The 18550-nt window shown below is 42.6% G+C and overlaps 1 protein-coding gene across 1 annotated transcript in view; it reads left to right on the forward strand.

Annotated features, from left to right (window-relative positions):
* The window catches only part of nxn (nucleoredoxin), a 58447-nt gene extending 40313 nt beyond the window's left edge, over positions 1–18134 (forward strand). Inside the window, exons 2-8 of the mRNA XM_056374819.1 lie at positions 3659–3776; positions 6765–6898; positions 9356–9456; positions 9624–9730; positions 10592–10771; positions 11342–11466; positions 17628–18134. Coding sequence (XP_056230794.1) covers positions 3659–3776; positions 6765–6898; positions 9356–9456; positions 9624–9730; positions 10592–10771; positions 11342–11466; positions 17628–17810 — 948 coding nt within the window. The 3' untranslated portion in view covers positions 17811–18134. The remainder of the gene's footprint in view (positions 1–3658; positions 3777–6764; positions 6899–9355; positions 9457–9623; positions 9731–10591; positions 10772–11341; positions 11467–17627) is intronic.
* The last annotated feature ends 416 nt before the right edge of the window (positions 18135–18550 follow it).

The raw sequence follows: 18550 nt of genomic DNA on the forward strand, positions 1-18550 counted from the left end.
GGGTGGGGGTGTAACTAAATAGCCAAGCGTCCTGCTCCACCATGCAGTTACACACTCTGTTGATATTGATAATGAATAGAAGCCCCCTTAGAGAGAGAGAGAGCGAGGACAGAGTGGCAACATGCAATCATGATGCAGTGAATACAATCTGCAAGCAGTTCACATGATAATTAGCCGGTGCTAGACTGCTTCTGTTGGACTGATAACATATGTATTTCTGCAAAAGAATCATCTTTTAGCTAGAAAAAGGCCAAAGTGATGTCTGTAAATGTCTTGTGTTTTCTGCATAAACCCAAAGATATTTACAATGAGTAAAAGTAGAGAAAATCAACTCACACTTAAGAAGCTGGAATCACACAAAATGGATGGAATTTTTGAAAAATTAATCAGTTATCAAGAAAGTTGTTGATTAATGTGGAAGGCATATTTTTAACGGCTGGGTTTTATTACCTTTGGACAGAGCCAGGCTGTTTCACCCTGTAAGCTGAGCTAACAGGGTCTTGGCTGTAGCTTTATATTTATCACACACACATGAGAGTGGTATCAATCTTCTCCTGTAACTCTCGGCAAGAAAGTAAATGCATATTTCTAAAATTGTCAAACAATGGTATTATTATACAGCAGCACATAAGACAGATTTTTCATCTGATAGGTTCTGTTACAGACTAATAAAACCTGACAAGATGACACAAATATTTTTAGCACCACTTCTACAAGGCTGAAGCCGCTTCTCAGACGAGGAATGAGGACAGACTTGACAGTATGATTTATGTGTGTTTTTTAGTACAACACACGGTGTCATGTCACATTCTCTGTTTATTTTCTCAGCTATAATAGACAGCCTGCGGCTCGCAACAATGTAACAGTGTTTTGGGGGAAATGGATCGCTGTGGCATGTGATCCTCATGTTTTCTATTCAGGAGGAGGACAGAGGAGGGAAGAGGAAGAGTGCGCTGTCATTGTTGAGAGCTATTGTCTTCGGTGTTTCGGAGGAAGATTTTGGATTTACAAGTAGGCGACAATGACAACTCAACACTCAGCTGTGACAAGCGTGAGGTTCCCCTCCTCTTCCACCCCACCCAGGCACGATGAATTTCTACCTCTCAAGGTGCTGAAATCCATTTGACGTCTGGTTTGTTTTGCGACAGTCACCAGGACGTGGCGCTTTTGTAGTTACAAGGTCGTTCGTCCGCCCTGAAATCATAACAGCTCTTTTCATTCTAAAGGCAAATCAAAGCCCTCGAAGGATTTTGCATCCGGGGGCTACTCTGATCTGCAGCCAAATAACCAGGCAGACATGATTCAAGGATGCAGTAAATTAGTGGCAAGACAAAGAGGGAGGAATTGGTTCTGCCTCTGAGGTTGCTACATAAATCTCTCAGCTGCTCTCTTGATGCTGCAGCATGTGAGAAATGATAGGACTTAGAAAGCCACAGATTGGTACACAGCCATCTTCCTCTACTTTTAGATTAAAGATCCCTGTGAAACGATGATGTACATTAACCTGTGTTGTCATGGTGAGAGATTTGGCTCCAAGGACGTCAGTTTGGTCCAGACCGAAATATCTCAACAACTATTAGGTGGATTGCCGAGAAATTTTGTACAGATGATTCCCAGAGGATGAATTTTCAGGGGGCTTTGCTGCACACAACACCCTCTGTCCTTGGACTTGAATTCAGAGAAGGAACACGTTTACATTGCAGGTTACTGAGGCCTTGTCACATTTTAAACCGCATGTCTGGTTTCACAATCATATTAGCTCATTGATATGCTGCTACACACCTCTGTGTGGGTACCTCAGGGCCTTGACATGGAATTCATTTCTTGACATTTTAGTGCTAGAGCAGAACCAATCAGCCTATCACTCAGTTTTTTTTATTTTGTGTCCCTCTCACACACTCCTTCCTCTAAATCCGGCTCTCAATCTCACATCATCAGCCTGGATGACAGCAGGCAGGCGAGTGAAATGGCAGTTTTTTTTATTTTTTTACAGGGCTGCAGTGTCAGACACGTCTTGCTTTTTGGAGAGTCACAGTTAATGCCCCTAACCCCGTCAATTTGTGCGGAGAGATTGAGTTTCCAGAGCAGCATGGAGCCGGAGCGTGTGGTAAAACTGTTGACTGTGGCAGACACTGAAGTTTGCTTTTGAGGGACTTCCAGACCGACATAGTCTGGAGGCTCCGGGTCGTCTTGTCCATGGGACAGACCGTCTGACCTCTGCTGTCAGAGAGGGCCTGTGGTTGACCTCTGCACAAGTTGCACATGTTGTCATGCGCTCGCAAAAGCATCAGGCACAGATTATGAGCAAAACGCACACTACGATGTGCAGACTGAGGAAGAGAGAGGACGGCTTGCAGAGTCTCTGCGATCCTGCAGTGAAGTCACTGTTTTCACATAAAGAGCAACAAAAGGTTTTCATCAACCTGGAGCTCAGTGGTAACCGAACTCCAGGCTTACTTCACTGAGCCCGAAGGAAAGCAGTGCTGACTTCATTTGGCAGAAAACCTCTTAGAGTAACTACTGCAGCACCCAGAGCAAATCATTCTGTAACACAGGTAGTGAAGTGTTTGGCTTTGTACAGCGGGAAATAAATTTAAAGGCAGAGCAAAATATGTGTTTATTTATCAAAGATGAATCCACTGCTCCTTGTTAACTACTTTTTTCACACAATTCCCTGCAAAGTCATTAATGAGCATTTTGAACCTGAAAGATATCGGTTCAATAAAAGAAGGTAACACACACTGATATTCTGGTTTTTGGGTGACAATGTTTCTCACTTTTCCGAGCTGGTGTCAGGATTTGATGTGAGGGATCCCCTCCTTCTTCTTCTTCCTCTTCTTCATCTGTAGCTGCTGAAGCAGCAACATTGCACGGTGCCGATCGCTGCTCTTTACAAGACACGGCTGTTTTCTATTCACAGTCTGGGACTCTTCCCTCTGATATGGAAAGTTAGTCTCAGATATGTGAAATGCCTGATCTGCTCTTTGATGTTAAGGACTACACTGGTCGCCAAACTCTATAAATAGCGTCAGCGTTCATGTGCAGATTTCTGGCTGCAAAGCGTCTTTTCTGGCTTTATGAGGCTGCAATAATATCAACTCATCATATAGAAGGTATTATGACTAAATTTAAGGCCAATGGGCGCTCGTAAATACCTGTGAAAGTATGAATCGTAAATCCAAAAATCTCCAGTTAATTCATAGTGCTCAACACTTGAGAAAGGGTTCAGACTGCAGAGAAAGTGTTTCTTCTTCAGCTTTTACCCTTAGTCATGACCCAGCAAGGGTAGCATGATTTTGCTCCAATTCAGCCTCTTTAAAGTTAGATCAGCCCTGCAGCGGTGTGCTCCTCACCCTCTGCTAATTCACCTCAGGGCTGACTACACTCCTCTATTTTTATTCTACCTTTTCGTCTCTTGAGTCTCTTTTAAACGACAGAGAGGGGGTTGACCTATAAAATACAAATGGTACTCTGCTGCCATTTGTGTTGTTTATAGTGTTGTATATCAGGTGAAAATACTGCTGTTGCACCGAAGACATCATTTTAGAGGTTAAACAGTTTTTCCAGCTCTGAAATTGAAATACATATGAAGGTGTTATTTGAAGTTTTTCTGTCCAGTTTTTTTCAATCTCTCTTCTCCATGCTTTTCTCTTTACAGATGAAGCTGTGGAACAAGTACAAGGTAACCAGTATCCCATCTCTGGTGTTTGTGGATGCAGCTACGGGGAAGGTGGTGTGTCGAAACGGTCTCCTGGTGGTCAGAGATGACCCTAAAGGTGAGATGAAGTATCCACAGCCAGCCACACTGATTTATCTTTTTCCTTGACCTCAAGGTCTGACCTTCCTCCTCTTTACCGAATGCTTAACCTTAGCCCTAACCACCATCCATTCAACCCTAAAAATATCACTTTTTAATGAGGTAATAGGAAGTAATTTGGGGGTCAAAGAACAGCGCAATATTGATAAATTTCTCACACACATAACCCTTAATTCTTGGTGGGTAGCATTCCTCAGTTACGTGCAGGTTGCAGTTTTCAACACCAAGAGCAGCAGCAGCGAGATGGTAACACAGCACAATTCAGTCACTCTGAGTTCACATCAGACTGTTACACCTGTCCAGCTTAAAACAACAGCAGGTAGGACCTGAGGCAAAATCTTAATGTCCAACATGAGCAACAACAATAACTCAGGTTTAATGGTAATTGGTAAAAGAAAATGTCCCTTAATGTGTGTTTCTGTCCACTTCTGTAATGCGAATAGCAGTCGGTGCTAAGTCTCCATCAGGTGCCATTAAACCACAGAAGAAGAGAATGGTTGCAACAAGATGACGTAATTAAAAGAGCATAAGTCAAAGCTCGAACAAACAAAACCCATGTGGAAAATGTGATGTGGAAATATGGCATTCATGTTTGCCTCATGTATGTTCTTATAGTCTCTGTCATCGCTCCACACAGATCACATTTTTAGTCCCTTCAGTGAAACAGACACCGCTTCATCTGCATCATGATTTATTTGCCATTTCTATTGCACTTTGATGCATTCTGTTTTTATTGATACACTAACTTTTCCATCTCAGCAAAGTGTCATTTTTATGAATTTCTGCCTTTTCCACTCAGGTTTCATGACGTGCAAACAGAAAATGTGCATAAAAACAGGTGGATGGAAAGACACTTAATGTTACAGTGATGTGCTTGATAATAGAATAATAACAGCTGGAGTGAAATTTAACTCTGCAATATTCCAAAATATCCATCTAAAAATATCTAGTTTACCTAAGTGTGTCGTGCAGCTTAGTGACACAGCATGAATGAGTGAGATAAACTTGAGAAATTAAAGTCAACCAAAATGTAATGAGTGCCAAAACTAAGGTTACACCTGCATACACACAGACACAACACACACACTGATTCTCTGTAATGATATTTACCAAATGCCTGGTCTGGGTTCCTTGTGGAGATATCCCAGTGCCACATCACTCACCATTTGGCCAAAACATTTTGCAATAATTTTTTTTTTTCTCCCTTCGTTTGTGTTGATGCTGCCGTAATTATGGTGCTGCATGAATATTATAGCATGTCCATGTCTCACTCCCTCATCTGCAAACCCTATAATTTCTGCACTTTGAAGTGGAAACAGAGAATTAACAAGAGTGGGCTTGCATTCCTTCCCTGTAGAGGACGTCCTCTGTGGCGGAAAAGATCTCAATATTTTAAAATGTTGCCTCTTCACACTCTGTTTGGTCAGCTTGGAAAAAAAAAAAAAAAAGTGCCATTCGTCATGTGAGGTGGGAGAATAGAGTCACTATTGCAGCACAGCAGTGGAGCAGATGGATTTTGCACGAGGACAGTGACAGATTTCACTGTCTGCCTAATGAAAGCCAGTCCTAGCCTGCAGTATTATCTCCATGATTCATTAACTGTTCTTCCAAACTAGATGTAGCTAGAGAAGAGATTAATCTCTGGCCTCAGTAGCAAAGATGGACACTGGTTAGCCAAGATTTTCCAACAACCTCGCTCAAAGAAAACGTGACAAATCAATTCAGCTACAGCAGCTATGGTTAGGAGAGGGAAAGGGCAGTAAAAGTTTGCCATACATCAAAACTGGGAGGGACGGGTGAACGATTCAGGACCCTCTGCCTTTCACTCTCGATGAAAGGCCCGACTTGAGTGGCGGCAGACTAGCCTGCAGCATAAAGATGGAGTGCACTTTTACAATCAGTACAACAATAAAAGGCCGCGCCAGCGCAGTGCAGACGTGTCACTCCTGCCTAATGAAGCCCTAAACAACCGCGCTCACATAAAGACGCCATTAGGAACCAACCATACAAGGTTTTATTTCTGATTACCCTCTTTTTAATTCGGCTGCACCAAATGCATCTCTGCAGAGCTTGACAGTAACAATGAAGACACCTTGAAAAGGGAAAAGAAAAGTGTGAAAGAGAGTGGGAGAGAAGTATTTCTGGCAGCCTTCATGTGCTTGAGAGGCATGGCTTTCAGTCATCATTAAAATCAGATTTCGCATCAGGTGTGTGGTTGCAAAAGCCGATGTCATAAAAAATAAAATAAAAAAAGCCTGTGAGTAATGTATTCATGACAAGTGCACATCACTTTTTGATATCAAAACAGCCATGACACAGAGAGAGAGAGAGAGAGAGAGAGAGAGGGCGAGAGAGAGACTCTGGTTTTTCCACTTAATTGAAACATGATTTTTAGCCATGTTAGTGGCACAACTCCAGGGTCCAGACTGAAATATCTAAACAAATATTATATGGATTGTCCAGAAATGTTCATGTCAGTCATGGTTCCCAGACATTAAATCCGACTTAGGTGATCCCCTGACTTTTCTTCTAATGAACCATGAGGTGGACGTCTGAGGTTTTGCGTTAATTGTCTCCACAGCTATTGGATGGGTTGTCGTGAAATGACATACATCCAATTGATTGCCACACTCCTGCAAAACTAATGACTTTTCCATAAGCTTCAGTTGTACTTTGCGTTCTGTGCTAATCACTAAATATTAGCATGCTAAACTACAAAAGTGAACTTGGTAAAAAAAAAAAAAGATAAACACTAGCATGTTAGCATTGCCAGTGCGAGAATGTTAGCATGCCGACATTAGCATTTAGCTCAAAGCAATTTTGTTTCTAAGAACAGCCACACAGAGCTGTTGGCATGGCTGTAGACTCTTGTTTTCTTATCTTTCTTTTTCTTGTGTCTTTTTTTTTCCTCTTTCATTGCCCGCTCCACTTTCCTACCCTCTCCCAGGCCTGGAGTTCCCCTGGGGGCCAAAGCCGTTTGCGGAGGTGGTGGCAGGGCCTCTGCTCAGGAACAACAGGCAGACAACAGACAGCAGCTCTCTGGAGGGACACTACGTGGGAGTGTACTTCTCTGCACACTGGGTGAGTGTAGTGAACAGAGAACGAGGACAATGACGAACCTGATTTTTTTTTTTTTTTTTTTTTTTTTTTTACTTCTCAGGCTTCCTATCTCTGTTAAAACACTGTGACATCAGAGAAAAATAGGGCAGCAGCAGCGGAGCAGGAAGAGGCAGAGCAGTTAGTCAAGATAGATAAGAGAGAGGAGCAGGAGGGTGGAGGCGACTCCATTGTGTTTGTGTGTTTACATTAACAGTGGTTAAATCTCCCCGTCAGTCCTTTCACCACCACCTTTTTTAAAGTTGGCATCGGTCACCACACCCCACTGACATCATCGCCATTGTCTCTTTCTGTGCTGGACCTGCTAACAGCCAGTGAAGGTCATGACTCAGTGATGCATGAAAGGCGTTATATCATTTGTCGACTGTTCCTGATGAGATGCTACGCAGGCTGCTGAAGCCAGTCAGCACAGCAGCTGCCAGAGCCGCAGCCTCAGAGACCAGCTCTTCAGAATGGTGACGCCTGAAGGCTGGCTCAAACCCCAAACCCATACAAAACTGAAGAGGACAAGTCACAAAAGCCATTACAAGACTTTAGTTGCAGTGTTTTTGTTTTTTTTTAAACTCCATATTTCCCCTCGTGTAAATCTGTACGCCATTAAAGTAACTTTATAAACATTAAATGCCAACACCTGGCTTCAGCATCCACTTACACACAAAACATTATATGTTTTATGTGTTTCCCCTAATGTTCTTGGGACCTGAAATGACCCATATGGCAGGAAAACACGTACACCTGTATTTCACTGAGCATTTCCTTTTTCAGGGGGGAATGTTTCTTTTAGAATAACTCATTAGAACAAAACTTCAGCTAAGAAACCTAATTTACTGACAATCATCAGCAAACAAAAAGCCCACATACAGTAAAGACGTCTTTATGATGCTAGCTTTGACACCACACTGTGTAAACCATAACGAGATTGCAACATAATTTAAAGTGTTTACTTCTATGAGCAGCCAAGAAAGAAGTCAGTTAATGAGCAGAGAATCGATTGAGGCTTTGTGCTTCACACTCTCACTCCCACCGTCCTTTTGTGTTGGTGTGATGAGTATGCGTGACTGGATCAATGAAAGTGTTTGACATACTGTATCCACTGTAATCACCTTGAATGGTAATGAAAACTTGTCTGTATCTAGTTAATAAATTAGAATTGGTGAGAGGCTTTACTTGAATATGAGATATTATTAACAAGAATCAAAATAACATGTAAGATATTTACAGCCTATGTATTTGAAGGGAAACATAAATCACTACCTGCTCAGCCGCAGACAGACATAGTTAGCGACTAGCTGGTGAAGCATCTAACAGCTAAAGGGCAAGATGTTTCCCTCAGGAGTTGGTAGAGACCAAGACAGAGCTAAAAGAGAGTGAACATTGGACTTAAATTTGCAAAGTTTCCAGAAACACGACTCCAAATGAATGATAATGGTGCTCCATATCTGCTGGATGTGTAAAAAGACAAGTGTTTGCTAACAAGTTCACTATATCAACTTCATAAGGCGATATTATATGGAAGGATTTACAGCTTGTTTCTGCTCCTCTCAAGTGGACAGTGCATTACTTATTAACGTTGTAAAATCAATATGTTTCGCCAAATACAATAACCATTGATAATCTTCAAATATGTTATAAATGACTACTGGTGCTTATTGTAGATATTTTAAACCAGAGAAAATTAGAAATATAGATATGATGACCCAAATCAGTACCCAAATTGTGGTTTTTATCATTAATTTCATTTAGAACAGTTCAGAAAATGCAATCCCTTAATGTGATGCAACCTTCCAGAAAAGAAAGTGACAATATTTAAGCAAATTATTATTTATTATATTAATATAATCTACTGTAACATCCTTATAACACAGCACGTAGATTTATTCCAGCCTCATTCTTACCAGACAGAGTTGCTGATGGCAAATTTCTAGCTGGTGGGGGAAAAAAATATTCCCCAAAAACATTAATTACATAAACCAGGCCTTATCTGGTATAAATAATCTGTATTTGTATTTACAGTGTATTCACCAGTAGGAAAGCAGAGAGAGAGCAAGAGAGAGAGAGAGAGCAAGCAAGGTTGAGATTGACTGGTCTACGTTCCTTCCCGCTGCTATTGCACTCTGATGTCATGTTAAGGGCAGCCACACCACCGCCCCCCTGCCAGGGTATAGTGTGGGCTCTCCTAACACTCTCAAGCTTACAGCAGGATTAGTGTTGTAAGATTGTGGGCTGTATTTGAAAGAAGCTGGATACAAAACAAGACAGAATTACTAGTTTGTGGAAAGGTGTTTGGCGAAATAGAGGAAGAGAGTTGGGAAATACCCAAAGCAATGGAAGCTGCTGCAGCAACCCGTCATTTGTAACTCTGTGTGCTTTATATTCACTTCCTTTTACATTCTCTCTTTTTCTTTTTTCTCTCTCCGTCAGTGTCCGCCGTGCCGCAGTTTGACCCGGGTCTTGGTGGAATCGTATCGAATCGTTAAAGAGTCGGGTCAGAAGTTTGAGATCGTGTTTGTCAGCGCTGACAGGTGAGAGTCACCGTGCCAGAACATAAACAGGATCTTATTTATTGACACGCACATCTGTCTCTGTCAGTCACGGACACACATGATCATGTTTCCTTATTAAATTGTTAATTGAGGCCGGCAAACAAACATCTGTTGTGTTGCTGTTCGGTGTTCTCCAACCTCTCTAGATCAGAGGAGTCCTTTAAGCAATACTTCAGTGAGATGCCGTGGTTGGCAGTGCCATATTCAGATGAGGCTCGGCGGTCACGACTCAACAGACTCTATGGAATACAAGGTATTTTACATCCACCTCCTCCTTATAAATGTTGCTTTAGATATTCAAGCTGAGGGAGAGGGTGTAGGTTTTTTTTTTTTTTTTTTTTTTTTCCACAAGCTTAGTTATGTCATGCACTGAAACACTGGCACAATGGCTGACAGCTCTGTGTGCTGGGCAGGCGAACAGCAACACAGATTGCCCTGCAGCCTGAGGAATGTGGGCCGGTTATCAAGTTTACTGTCTTGCTTGCTGCAGAAGTGCTGCGCCTCTCCCCCCTGTGCCTCGCTCTTTTCTCCTGACTCCCCCCTCTGTGTGTGTGCAGAGGACTGTGGATGAAGTTAGCAAGAGCTGGCTCTCGGCCTGTCCTGCAAAGAATGTGAGGAATGCGCGGAGGACGAGTCAACACTGCCCCCTTCTCGCATTCAAAACCCTGCAGTTCCTGATGGCCCCCACCTCTGTTGACTTCAGTCCACATGCGCAGACAGGAACACTCTGACTCATACACTCTTATTTGCTCCTGGATGGTATCCGTTTCTGATAAAGCTGTTAATAAGGGTCAGAGACTGTAATCAGAAGGATGATGAAGGCCAATGAGAAGGGTCAAAAGTCCCACTTGAATATTGGGCAGCCAAAAGGCAGACAGTGCTGCGGAGAGATGAAAGTCACCAGAGAGGCAAAAACTGGTCATACAAAAAGATCCGCACAACAAAGAAAATCTCAGTGGGAGAGGGAGCAGTGTGCGTCATAATGAACGGAAATGACCCAAACCACCTCCCACACTGTGGCCCACTTCCTCCCCTCCTCCTTTTGTCTTCCTCTTACAGCATCCTCACCTCCTTTTTTCTTTTTTTTTCTTTTTTTTTTTTCTCCCTCTTGTAGGTATTCCCACGCTGATTCTGTTGGACGCAGAGGGTCACATGATCACGCGACAGGGCCGCGTGGAGGTGCTGAACGACCCGGAGTGCCGGCTCTTTCCCTGGCACCCTCGACCCGTGCTCGAGCTCAGCGAGTCAAACGCCGTGCAGCTCCACGAGGGGCCCTGCCTCGTCCTGTTTGTGGGTGAGCACTCGGGCATTTATGATGCAGCTTCTGCAGCTCCACATGGGGCTCTGCCTGGAGCTGCTTATGCTTAAATGAAGTGGCATTTATGTTGAGCGTATTGAATGTCAGGCTCTGTGGAAAATTCTTCCAGTGTCGAGAGGTCCAAAGGTCTTTGGGAAATGTTTCTAGTGTTTATCTATCTATTTATATGCTAATACTGAAGGTGCAAAGAAGCAAAATGCAGTAGGTTTGTGAATAGCATTGAGAAATGATTTAGACATGAATGCAGGACACTGTTGGGACGACATTATAATACAGTACAATAGCACACCATTGTCAGAAAAGAGGGAGCATATTGATGGCCCTCAAAATTTGAGACCACCCTGGTGTCTCTTGAGGTCAGACCAGATTGCAAAACAAGATGGAGACCATCTGTACAGTTTCTTTTATCTCTTCACTCATCTGACCACCAGTCATCTCTTCTCCCTTGCCTCCCATTTTACTCATCTGTGCATTCTTCCTGTCCCAGGCGGCTTCTTTTCATACTTTTAACATCTTTCCGTATCTCCTCTTACCTCCTTCCATCAGATGCTGAGGAGGAGGGAGAGTTGGAGCCGGCCAAGGAGCTGATTCAACCAATAGCAGAGAAGCTCATGGCAAAGTACAAAGCCAAGGAGGAGGAGACGCCGCTGCTGTTCTTTGTGGCTGGAGAGGTGAGATAAGCCACTCGAGGCCACTCTAGACACAGTAAAAAGCCATTACACACGAACTTGCTTTGCTGAAATTGGGGTATGACTTTCAGCAAATTGTGTGTTTGTTGTCTTTGTTGCTGTTGCTATGTATAGATATAGTACATAGTCTGACCATATATTTTAATGAGACTGATTCCATCAACAATATGAAAATGACTTATCAGACCTCTATATTTGGAAATGTGACAAAGATATGTACTGAGCAGGGGACGGTTGTTAGTGCTCTCCAGTGAATAAACACGATACTGTTTCCAGACGGGTTTATGTGAGATAGGTTTTTCAAGTCTGTATAATGAGCTGTTTCTGGCAAAGGTTAAGTCATTTATTTTCTTTCTTTTACCTCTGTTTTTGGTTTCCCCCACCTCCTGAGAATTTTAGCTAGTCGCTAACTTTATCTGCTGTTTGGTGCTGAGAAGGTGTAGTGCAGCGTACAGTGGGTTGCAGGGCACACAGCTGAACAGTGAGCTTAGGGGAACTGCAGTGTTGGGTGATAGTTACATGTGGGTTTGCCAGTACAAGCGACCCCTTTCAGATTACACATAGTCATGTGATACATTTTTTTGTATAAGAATATTGATTATGTTTTAAATTTGGTTATTAAAGAATTGTAACCTTGATATGTACTGAGCGGGACACTACAGCTGTTAGTTCTCTCTGGTGGACAAACTATATAATGGAAACACTGTTTTCCAACAAAAAACCTCCAATATACATTTCTGCATTGCAATTTGATGTTACCTATACCACTACCTAATACCGCTGTATCTGTATATCAGCCAATTGGCCCTGGCATTTTTTTCATCACTCAGGCTGTAATCACATATTGCAAGTCCCTGGTTTGTATCTGCACCCAACACCTTTGCAGCTGTCAAAATTACAGTATTAGAGGCCCCTCCTTTGAGCCTCTTGAACCTGCGAGAGAGACACTCACTGCTATCCATGACCCACAATTCAACTGTGAGCCTCTATCATGATTGGCCGAACCAGAGCGTGCCAGGAGATTTTCTTTTCTCTGCTCTCCCACACGGCCTCATCCTTCCATGCCCTGCTTTATCTCCTCCCCCGTCTTCCCCGTGTGGGACGTACCATAGAGTTTTCATAACTCTTGTTATCTCATGTTGTTCTGTCTTGACCTTTCCAAAACTGGTGGAGTTAGCAGCAGCAGCAGACATAATTACAAGATTAGCTACCTCTCCTCAGTTCCCCTGCACTCAGCCCTGCGGCTCCCCTTCCTCCCAGTTCACTTTCTGCCCGGCAGTCTGGGAGGACACTCTGGTGTCTCGTGTCACACTTCGAAGGGCAGGCTCAGGTTTCGGCCGTGGGGCATGCACATGTGCTAACTGTCTGACCCCTGTGTGTCTGTCCAAGGCCACTGCACCCTGATGTCAGCCTTGAAATGTAATTGACATAAGTACGCAGAACGAGAACGGCTTGAGTTTTCAGAAAGACGAGAGTTGACATGATACTGTTTCGTGTTCATTGTCAGTGTGCCAGTATTTATTTGACCTAACACAAAGAAACATTTTTGCACCCAAGCTTGCAGGGATTCAGAAGCTTCTTGCGTTATAGCTGCAGTCTGTGTTTGCTTTGTTTCCCTTGTGGCACACATGCGAAGCCAGTTATTTTTACATCCATGTAGCACAGGTATAATTTCCTGGCTCAAGCTCCACCGGCTATGAAATCACCAGGTTTCATTTCCAGATTGGGTTCACGGTCAGATATCACTTCCCGTTTCAGGATCTGGGCCCAGACTCCTGCACCTTGGCTCGGGTTAACCCTGGTAGTCGCACGCTCCTTGCCAGGCCAGCTGCTGGGTTTTCTGTGTCCATGAGACAGCAGTATGTTGGCAGTCTCTCAGGGGGAGGCCAGGCTGAGCAGAATGACACAGGATCTTCTTACCCTACTGAAAAAACCATCCGCCCCAGAGTAGCACACTGCTTTATAAATGCAGCATGAAAGATCTTTTGTTCTTTCATTTCTGCTGTGTAATGGCTATTGCATGCAAAATGAACTCTGCTGGTATTATCCACTGACATAAGAATTTAACTGATTTTGTTGCAAGCAGCAGTAACTGTTGACTGTGATTATGCTCTTCAAAGCTTTGTTTTCCCATGCTTGATTTGTGTGTGTGTGTGTGTGTGTGTGTGTGTGTGTGTGTGTGTGTGTGTGTGTGTGTGTAACACTATCTGTCAACAGTATGATTGCTTTGACTTTGGATTACAATGGGGTTGCATGAACACTCCATGACTGCCTCTCAAGCAAATATGAGTCAAAACACATTGAATGTTTCTTCCTTCTTCTTCTATTCTTCTCTGCGTTTGCCAAAAACTTTGGCCCACATTGAAATATCTCAGCAATTATTGCATGAATGTAATGAAGCATTTTACAGACATTCGTAGTTTCCAGTTGAATCTTAATGACTTTTGAAATTGATAGACATTTGGAACTGAGACGATTAGTCAATTAATTTAATAATTGATTCAAAGAAAATTAATGTACAACCGTTTTGAGGCCCCAGGCTCTCTGAATGTGAATAAATTCAGCTTTTCTTCTTACATAAGTGCGATTTTAATATTTTGGGGGTTTTGTACAAAACAAGACATTTCCCAAGACATTTGATGATGAATGTCAACTTGAGCTGAAGGATACTGTGATGTCATTGGTAGATTATTCGATAATGAAATTATTTTCGCCCCTATTCACATTTGTGGTTTGTGTTATTGAAATGTTACTAAATGAATTGGTATGAAATTTGTAATAAACACTCATGTGCCACTCAGGATGATTTTGGTGATGCCTTAACTTTTCCTCTGGTGCCATCACCAGGACAAAATTTTGAGTTTGTTCAGTACTTTTGATAAACAAATACCTGCAAAACTGATGCTTTTAGTCCTTATTAGCGAATGTTAGCATGTTAACATGCTAAACTAAGATGGCCAACAAGATAAACATAATACCTGCATTTAGCATTTAGCTCAAAGCTAAATACAGCCGTAGCATGAAGACTTTTAGTGTTGTTTAATTATAAACACATTGAAAGTTTCTTATTTCTTATATTTGCTCAAACAGAAAAAATGCACTGACTCAAGAAATGTTCTTCAGTTCTTTAAATCTACTGGCTTTTTATCTCACGTAATTTAATTTACTTAATTTAATGTTGAGAATATCCAAAAATTCACAATGATGACTTGTCCTCAAGGCATCAGAGCTGGCCGGTGAGATGGATGCAGCCCCAGCTCGGAGGCCGGTGGGGATGTTTGTTATATCATCATCAGTTCAGGCCTTATCAGATGGTCATCGTCTGCGAAATGCCACAGTGCATCAATAATCAGAACAAGCCTGACATGGCCCAGCAGGTTCCACACGGTAAACACACGCTGGGCCTTATCACAGCTGTGAGTGCAGGCTACACAGCAGAGAGGCCCTTTGTCTTTTTTGTTCTGAGCTGAGCTGTGAAGGGTGGGAGGGTGGTGTGTGTGTGTGTGTGTGTGTGTGTGTGTGTGTGTGTGTGTGTGTGTGTGTGTGTGGTGGGGGGGGGGGGCTGTGGAATGGCAGCACCTCCCGAGAAGCAGTTTACACAAGCAGAGAAGTCACACAAAAGAAGATGCATGACTTCCTACTGAGGTGAAAGCTGACGCAGAGATTACATCTCCTCATATCGGAGAGGCTGGATAGGCCACGGTGACAGATTGTTGAATTTCTCCCTTTGTGGTTTCTTTACACCGCGCGCCCAGATGATCTATAATCTACGCTCAGTATGGCTGCAAGAGAGCATGCAAGGGAAGGGCTTTTATTTGTAGTGGGAGAATCGAGCAGTATTTCACTCGTAACAACATTGTCCTCAGTGACAGCTTACATCTGCGAGCATTAAGTGGTCAATGTATGGTGATTTGCAGCATAATAAAACGGGCACCATTCAGAGGAAGTTAGCTGCCTACAATAAAAATACCACACTGCAACTCATCTGTTCCATCTGTTAGCAGTTTTGCAAAGTAGAGGTCACAGACTTCATCTTGGCATACTTATCCTTTTTAGGTAGCGGCACAGCCAAGCTATTCAATGAAAAGTCTGAGAGCTGATTGTGTGTGGTGTGATCCAGTTAACAAGAATAGCTGCAGATTTTCTGATAACAGGAAAGACGCAACAAAGAGGCCTGAAAGGAGGAAATGCTTGAGCGTTTATATGTAGCTGGAAATCCATTCAAAGTCGCCCTATCTTTCACTTTGTTTTGACAAAACTCACACTGGCACATAAATCAGTAACTGACTGTGTTAATATCAAGAGTCACCGCCTCTGTGAGAGGTCCAGCTCTTTGTTGCAGTGCCACCCTCTGGCCCTTTCTTGTTACTTCTGCCTTTCTCAACATAATCTTTTCCATATGAAACTGATCTTAAATCTTTGAGTCTCCCTCTGAGCCAGCAAACTAAGCTGAGGAGAAATCAGGCCAAGAGGAGCAGAGAATTTCTCAGATGGTAGTAGCTGTATGCATTTAATATGTGAATTGTGTGATCTTACTTAATATAACACATGAAAGCCATTAGACCTATAGAAAAAGTGTGACAAGAATAATGGATCTCTGTCAGGCAGAGACTCTCCTGGCTGGGAGTAAAGCAGAGTTACGAAACAGTGTGATTTCTTATTCACTCTCAATAATTAATGGCTCTCTCAAGCTTGTTTGGAAGTTGCTGTCTGTCTGCTAGTGATTCATTTCTGTTAGCTATGGCTACAGGGGTTGTAATCCTGACTTGTTAAAGGGTGAAAGGTGACATCAAGCCTCAGGCAGAACATGGGTGAAGTCCTTTTTTAAAATAACTGCTAAGAAATAAAACTTCAATTCCTGGTAAACCCAGCAGCAATCTATTTTTAACAAATTCCATCACAAGTCCATGTACTTCTCTCTCTCTCTTTCTCTCTCGCGCCCACATGCGCTATTCAAATGCTCCGTGATGAGACTTATATCTGACGTGAGCGAGCTTTTGAAAAAGGCAGGGATGTTGTTGGACCCTCCACCTGATTCCTTCCTGTCTTTCCACACAGCAGGATGTGTGACTGAGCTCCGAGTCTCTGGTCTCTCTAGGCAGGCTGCCTGCAGGAGGACGGCAGAGAGGAGAGTTTCATATTCTCTTTCAAGAAGTGTGCATTAATAAAGCTTGTGCCAGGCAGTTCTGAATTTTATGAGGTAAATCCAAACTTGAGATAGTTCAAGTAAAGGCTGCTGTACTAATTTTCTTTGCCAATAGCAAAGTCTGAAGAAAAATGTTGCCGCTAGAAACACCCAACACAACGGCGTCGCTCACAATCATGCTGCATCGTTTCAGTGACAGTTGCGGGAGTTTCAGGTGACATCACACCTGAAGTTCACTAGTTTGTCTACGCTGTAGTTTGTTTTTTTGACTTGCAATCCCTTTTTAAATAAAGTTTTGTCTACACGGGTCAACAGGTTGTGGCCAGTTCACCCGAGTGATCAGATCTCAAAGGCGTCCTTAATGCTTCTTGAGTGCGTTCACATCTGTATTTGGAGCTGTCCACTTGTGATCTGATGAACTGAGACAGATGTTAATGCCAGGTCTGAACAGGGCCACAGATTCTTCCTTCTCAGAGTGTTTTATTAGAATAACTTAGAGGCGTGACGAGATCATAGCGTCCATTCATTTAGAAAACAAGTCATATTAAGAGTTGTCCAATATACGCCTGGTTGACAAATTCATAAGAAACTGAAATTATGCAAAAGAAAATGTTGAATCCCTGCACATTATCAGTACTGCAACCTTGCATTTTTAGGAAACTTTGAATGATTTTTCCCCCCAAAAAAAGAGCTCACAGCGGGGTGAGAATTCAACACTTTATATTAGTAAAAAAAAGCCTAAAAAACAATATTGGCTTTCGTATTCTTCTGCTCCTTTTGGGTGTTCCCTGCATCATATTGGGGACAAATTATGGGACACTAAACATAATATTAGAGGAAACTTTATATTTAAGGAAACCTGTAGTTAAAAGTTTCAGAGCACAGCTATCCTCTTGTCAAACATTTTTGAGTTGCTTTGCTCATTACTGAAGCCAAAGTGTTGTATGTTGTATGTAATATCACACTTATTACTGTATTTTTCTCTCTTTCACCACAGGATGACATGAGCGACTCCCTGCGAGACTACACCAACCTCCCAGAAGCAGCGCCTCTGCTCACTATCCTGGACATGTCGGCCCGCGCCAAGTATGTCCGCGACGTCGAAGAGATCACGCCGGCCGTAGTGGAGCAATTTGTCAGCGACTTCCTGGCTGAAAAGCTCAAACCAGAGCCCATCTAAAGAGGACGTCCAAATATAAATCGGATATACTATGTTGGGGCTCACTCCATCATCGACCCCTGACCTGTTGCTACGCCCCTCACCCTTCCCAGTCCTCCCACTATCTCTCTCACCTCTCCTCCTGACCTTGTCAGACTGTTAGAGAGATGTCTCACTTTTTACTGACATTTTAACATTTTTTTAGACATGTTCCTCTTTTCATGGAGTCCTCTCTTTCTCCTGTGGTGCCTTGCATTGACTATAGTCCCTACAGTAATATATATGGAGATTCTGTTGGTTTTTTTGGCCTCAAGAAAAGTATTTGTATTTTTTTTTTTTTTTTTTTTTCAAACAATAGCATTTCTGAATTCTAGAGAAAACCAGAGAATTACCCAGTGGACCTACTTATTCAGCTGATTCTTTGCTTTCTTTGTGTCTTGTCTGCAAGATCCTTGTTACTTTTGGTTTCTGAATGATGTTGAGAGAGAACAAAATGCATTTTTACAGTTGTAATTCACATGTATACTTAGTGCAAATGTGGTAAACCTCAGTTGGATGTAGCCGTAAGCAAAAACAGTATGACAGGTGCACATACAGTAAAGATCACATTATACTTGCTTGTAACAGAACAATGACTGATGTTTTAAAACTCCTGTGTCTTGTGGTGTGTTATGATGTGAGTGAAAGTCATCTCTAGCCAGTCGTTATGGTGGTTCTCATCTCATAGTCATTATGAAGGACTTTCTGTGAAGGTCCTCTGA

This window comes from Seriola aureovittata, chromosome 4, assembly GCF_021018895.1.
Source record: "Seriola aureovittata isolate HTS-2021-v1 ecotype China chromosome 4, ASM2101889v1, whole genome shotgun sequence".
NCBI lineage: Eukaryota > Metazoa > Chordata > Actinopteri > Carangiformes > Carangidae > Seriola > Seriola aureovittata.